General features: G+C 37.4%; 1 protein-coding gene across 5 annotated transcripts in view; it reads right to left on the reverse strand.

The window, feature by feature from the left end:
- The window catches only part of tmem131 (transmembrane protein 131), a 49688-nt gene that overhangs the window by 39295 nt on the left and 6308 nt on the right, over positions 1–4085 (reverse strand). For all 5 annotated transcript variants that reach the window (XM_015019179.1, XM_015019031.1, XM_015019105.1 and 2 more), the window contains exons 2-3: positions 3495–3556; positions 3297–3337 (exon numbers count right to left, since the gene is read on the reverse strand). In XM_015019179.1, coding sequence (XP_014874665.1) covers positions 3297–3337; positions 3495–3556 — 103 coding nt within the window. The remainder of the gene's footprint in view (positions 1–3296; positions 3338–3494; positions 3557–4085) is intronic.

Below are 4085 nucleotides of genomic sequence, written 5' to 3' on the forward strand. Positions count from 1 at the left end.
TCCTGTTGAGCATTCTTCAAAATAAAAGACTTCCTCTATTCAAATAAATCATGTCTCACACTTAATTATATTAAAGTAAAGAGGTTTAGACACAAAAACTGACCACAACTACCAGATTTTGGTTGGAAATAGTTTATATATATTTAACTTCCTTCTATTTGAAGGACATTGAAGTTCCTGGTTGAAATGGAACAAAATGTAGAAAAGTTCAAGTAGAATGAAAACATTTGAGGTATGGTTGGTAAGCCTTGTGCATAAAAAAATATGCATAAAAGGAAACATTCATATTGAATGTGAAGTACCTTCATTCCAGAGGAAGAGAAAATGCTGCTTTACACAAACTGATTCCTGAGCTCAACACAGTGAAGTAAAAGAGGAAGTGCGAACCTTAAAAAAAAAAAAAAAAAAAAATTTCAAAACACTCCTTTGACACACCTCTGTCAGCACTCGCGCTATGACTCCATGAGATAACGACTTTATGGACTTTAACATAGCTGCACACAGTAAACCGTCCCTGCACATGGAGCAAACACACGTGTATGTGATGCATGCCGTGTACATGTAACTGCAACGGCTGCAGACCACAAAAACAGAAACATGACCCCACAAGTCAGCTAAGTTTTACAAGCTTCCTGCCAGCCATGATGGAGAGCCGTTTTCAAGTTCGAGCACCGTTTTATCTGTTGGACACACACACACCCATCATAACAAATCACACCCAGAAGACGCACACTGCAAGAAAAAAACATAAATGAACAAACTAAACCTAAAAATCAGTGCAACGTCCAACTGCAAAGAGACTCACTGTAGTTCAAACAGCACACGAGTGAGGGATGTTACGACAGTGACTAGAAAGCAAACTTCCCCAAAGCCGTCCACCGTCTGCCATGTTTGTGTACACACACCGAGTGCAGTGGAGAGATCCTGCGGCTCAGTTCACGCTGACAACACAGCTCTGCCCTGCTGGACCCGTTCTGAGAAGAGAAGGGAGCTCGCTGCACTTTGGGCAGACGGGTGACTGAAAGCTTGCGGCTTCACTATATGTAGCAATTTTGACTTGTCGGTTGCCCCATACCGTCGCACCTCACCATTAAAAATACACCGTCTCTGCCCAGCTACACCAGCAGCTATTTTTCCGACGTCGGTCACATTATAAGAACGGGAATAGTCAAATTTATTAGGCAGGCGACCTTTTATTCGCTTGGTTACTTGGCAACAGCAGATCACAACTGCATAGAAAAATATATTTATACGAGATCGTGCCTGTAAATGGGGATGCACTTTTTTCACTTCAATTACCAACAGATATCAGGTTTAGTATCGCCCGGTACGACTCGATACAGAAAAATTGTGCTGAATAGGCTCAAAACTTTCTTCTTTTTTTTTCCAACAGACATAAATGTACTGAATTATACCAGTACAGCACTTAAGTACATCAATAGTTTCACAAGCTTGGTCAAACATGTTAAAACAACTTTGATTTGTTCCGTCAGTGCCATTAGGAGTTGAACAGCCAATGGGAAATAAATAATAAAGAAACTATCAAAAGCAATAGCTGACTACATTGGTAAGATGTAAAAATAAACTGCGGCAAACCTTTCATTGGTTCTGTAAGTGCAAATAGAGTCTCTAGCTGTAACGTAAGCAGAATAAAGCGTAGAACTAGACTGAATAGATCTGCCCTTATGGATCGAACACATTGTCATAGATACCCGATATAAAATTCTGTAAAATATTGGGACCGATACAGATATAAATATCGGATCGGTGCATTTAAGTACATTTCAGTTCTACTGTTATCTCCCCACCGAGTGGAATGAACATCAAATCAACACATTCAATTATAATCTTTTTTTTTTAAAACAAGAACCGTTTTGTGTTTATTGACACTTAAATTTTAGGGTGGATTTTCCATAATTCACACAAACATGCACTAATATGTTTGTGCATGTTTGTGCACTAATATTTGGATGAGTCTCCTGTAGCCAGCTCCACCTCTCTCCGTCCCTCTTTTTAGCTTTCAAAAACCCGTGGCATCCTTCTGGCTGGATATCCGACCACTCTTCCTGTTCCACTCAGAGCTCATTTTAATTGGTCGATTTTCTGTCGCCTTTTAAGCATCGTCTCCACGTTTCCATGCAAGGTAACCATCCCATCCTCTTCCAGAGTCTTAAATTGCTTTATCTATTTCAAACTCATTTAATTGTATGAAATCTCTCAGTTGTAAAAAAAAAAAGAAAGAAAAATGGTAGAATGATTGAAAGCAGCCCAGGAATCTGCCATGAACTTAAAATACTTTTTATAATAATTGAGTTGCAGCTTCCTTTATTTTTGTACTTACTGTTTGTACCAATTGTATTTATTGAAAAACATTTTGTCAGGTCATTTAAAATGTTTTTAGCAAGACAAATTACTTATTGTCCATGGGAAACTGATGAAAAATAGACTTTTTGCTAATTCTGTCATATTTTAATCAATATAGTTCAAATGTTAAATTAATGAAAAACCAGTTTCACCCATAGTGCGAAAGACTGAGCCTCAGAGAAGACTGACTCCTTCCAGCTTGGCTGCCTACATAGTTGGCAATGTTTTTAAAAGTTACACCATTCTGAGTGTCAGGTATGGTGGTGACAGCATTATGCTGTGGGGTTATTTTGCTGTCAGAACTCCAGTGACATTGCATCAGCAGCATGAAATGCAAAATGACGACGGCTAATTCATCAACTTAACCTCAAAACAAAAGATAGACTTTAAAAGACAAGTAGGTTTTCCAACAGGACAAAGGCAAACAACAGAACTGGTTTAGCAACCGATACATCAGTCCAACTTTCAGCATTTAAAATGACTCCTACTGACATTTTTAGACAAGGAACCAGCCTAAGTCTGACTTCAGAGAGTGGTCAAGTATCTAACCAGAATGATACCAGAAGGCTTTCGACGGCTAGAAAAATGGATTCTTTGAGGTCCAACTTGCTAAAGCACAAATGTGATTTTTAGCTCCAGATCTGCATCTGGAGCTAAAGGTCTGCATCCCCTGCAGATCTGGAGCTAATGGCTCCAGATCTGCCAGCTCATGGCTGCAGCTCCCCTGCAGCCATGAGCTGCAGGGGAGCTAATGGCTGCAGGGGAGCCATTAGCTCCCCTGCAGATCTGGAGCTTCTTTGTAATATTCTGACAAAAGTTTCAATAAAGTTTGACATTTTTTGAAAGCTCAAAAAATGTCAAACTTGTGCATCTAGTTCTTGTTTTAAAGCTTAAACGCATCTTTAGAAAGCAAAAAGAGAAACACGTCATACCTCTGTTGATGATATAAACTAAAATCAATGTCAGACTCTGCCTGCAAGACAAAAATCACACAGGAAGTAATTATCAAAAAACATGATTATTTAGTCAGAAACTCTGCCAGTTGCATTGCGTGCTAACTTAGTGTTTCTTAATCAGGTTGATAATCCTCTGTTAATGTTCAGATGATGGATGGAAACGAAAGGCCTTACCTGTAAAAGGCTTCCCTCACCAAAATGTAGAACCTCTAGAATTGTGTCTGACTGAATGAATGCTGTAAAAAACATAAGAAAAAAAAACACCTGATTAGCTTTATTTACTCCACCATAGAAAAAAAGGGCAGCTTTTCATCTCAGTACATTTACCAACTAACAAAGCTGATTAAATCAAACGTTACATTAAAAAAACAAATAATAATAAAAGCACAAAATATGGTATCAATTTGATTGTGCTGCAATAGTTTATATATACACTGCTCAAAAAAATAAAGGGAACACTCAAATAACACATCCTAGATCTGAATGAATGAAATATTCTCATTGAATACTTTGTTCTGTACAAAGTTGAATGTGCTGACAACAAAATCACACAAAAAGCATCAATGGAAATCAAATTTATTAACCAATGGAGGTCTGGATTTGGAGCCACACACAAAATTAAAGTGAAATGTTCCCTTTATTTTTTTGAGCAGTATTTATATATTTAAAAAAAAAAAAAAAAAAAAAAAAAAAAAAATTTTTTTAAGATTAAAAAAAAGAAACAAAAAAAAAAAGTCACAAAAATTTTAAACCCATCTTTACACC

Source organism: Poecilia latipinna, unplaced genomic scaffold, assembly GCF_001443285.1.
Source record: "Poecilia latipinna isolate Pla-1442-1.1 unplaced genomic scaffold, P_latipinna-1.0 Scaffold7, whole genome shotgun sequence".
NCBI classification, from domain to species: Eukaryota; Metazoa; Chordata; class Actinopteri; order Cyprinodontiformes; family Poeciliidae; genus Poecilia; species Poecilia latipinna.